Source organism: Emiliania huxleyi (genome assembly GCF_000372725.1).
Source record: "Emiliania huxleyi CCMP1516 unplaced genomic scaffold EMIHUscaffold_244, whole genome shotgun sequence".
NCBI lineage: Eukaryota > Haptophyta > Isochrysidales > Noelaerhabdaceae > Emiliania > Emiliania huxleyi.
The window spans coordinates 112,158-113,691 of NW_005200218.1; the positions used below are offsets into that span (position 1 = coordinate 112,158).

At 71.6% G+C, this 1,534-nt stretch overlaps 1 protein-coding gene across 1 annotated transcript in view; it reads right to left on the reverse strand.

Annotated features, from left to right (window-relative positions):
• Window positions 1-1,261, reverse strand: part of EMIHUDRAFT_237054 (hypothetical protein) — a gene marked incomplete at both ends in the record, with an annotated part of 2,773 nt that extends 1,512 nt beyond the window's left edge. The window contains one exon of the mRNA XM_005778514.1: window positions 809-1,261. Coding sequence (XP_005778571.1) covers window positions 809-1,261 — 453 coding nt within the window. The remainder of the gene's footprint in view (window positions 1-808) is intronic.
• Between the last annotated feature and the right edge of the window lie 273 nt (window positions 1,262-1,534).

Genomic DNA, 1,534 nt, shown 5'->3' on the forward strand with positions numbered 1-1,534 from the left:
CTGCAGCTCGGCTGCAGCTCGGCTGCAGCTCGGCTGCAGCTCGGCCACATCTCGGCTGCAGCTGCAGCTCGGCTAGATCTCGGCTAGATCTCGGCTAGATCTCGGCCGCATCTCGGCTAGAGCTCGGCCACCTCTCGGCCACCTCTCGGCTAGATCTCGCCCTGAGCTCGGCGGCGGCGCCGCCCTTGCGGGACGACTTTGAGGAGCCCGACGTCTGGCGCGCCTTTCCGGACACGCCCTTCTTGTCGGCGCCCTTCTTCTCCGCCTCTGCCATCTGCTCCATCAGCAGCCGCAGCCGCGCCTGGTACTCGCGCGACTGGCGCGGCGGGGCCGGGGGGCGGCGGTGAGAGCGGGTCGGGGGCGGCGGCGAGAGAGCGGCGGCGAGAGCGGGCGTTGCCCGAGGCGGGAGAAGGCGGCGGGTGCGGGCGCGGGAGTGGGGGAGGTGGCTGACGCCATGGCGGCGTCGGCCGTGGCAGACTTGGGAGGCGCGGGTGCGGTGGCGCGGGTGGTGCGACGGCGGCGGCGGAGGCAGAGGCGGGGAGGGAGGTAGCGCCGTCAGGAGGCAGCGGCAAGGCACGGCCGAGGGGGCCCGGGGCGGGGGGGGGGGGGGGGGGGCGGCGGCGGTGGCAGCCGAGGCAGCGCGAGAGAGGAGCGAGGGAGCGGCGGGCGAGGCCCCTCGCGGCCATGTGGCGACCCGGCGTGGCGAGGGTGGAGGGAGGGTCTCGGAAGGCGGTGGAGGAAGGCGTGTCTCGGAAGGCGCCTGCTTTGCGCTGGCGAGGAGGTTTGCGCGGGTCTGGTGGCGGTAGACGTACTGCATGGCGGAGACGAGGAGGACGCAGAGGGCGAGCGCGACGCGCGGGTCCGTCTTCGGCGCGTACTGCCCCGAGCCGAACCGCATGAAGTGCATCGGAAACTCCATCGGGTGCTCGAGGAGGTAGTCGTAGTTGGCGCGCATCTCGGTGTCGGCGAGGACCGAGTAGGCGTTGGCGAACTTTTGGAACTTCTCGCGCGCCATCGGGTCGGGGTTCTTGTCCGGGTGCCACTCCGCGGCCAGCCGGCGGTACGCGCGCTTGATGGCAAACGCCAGCGACGTCTGCTTGACGCCGAGCAGGTCGTAGCAGTTGTCCTCCTCGCAGTACGTGTACTTTGCCGCCTCGTCGCGACGCCGCGCGTTCTCCGACTTGAAGTCACCCTCCTCCTCCTCCTCCTGCGCCGCCGCCACCGCCAGAACGGCGACGGCAAGCAGCCGGAGCGACCTCATGTGTGCACTCCACGCGGTGCTCCACGCGGCGCCGCCCTGGCCAGCTCAGCGTTATCGACCAGTGTCTTTCTTTTTTTATTATTCGGCGAATGCCCTCCCCGCTCTTCACCGCTCGCGCCACATCTCCGCCGCCGCCGCCACTCCCTCGGCCAGGCACGCCGCCCACCCGCCTGCTCGACCTCCCCACGGAGCTCCTCGTGCTCGCCCTCTCTCGCCCCGCCGACATCGCTCGCGCCGCGGCAGTCTCGCTCTGCTCTTCCACGCCTCGCTCGC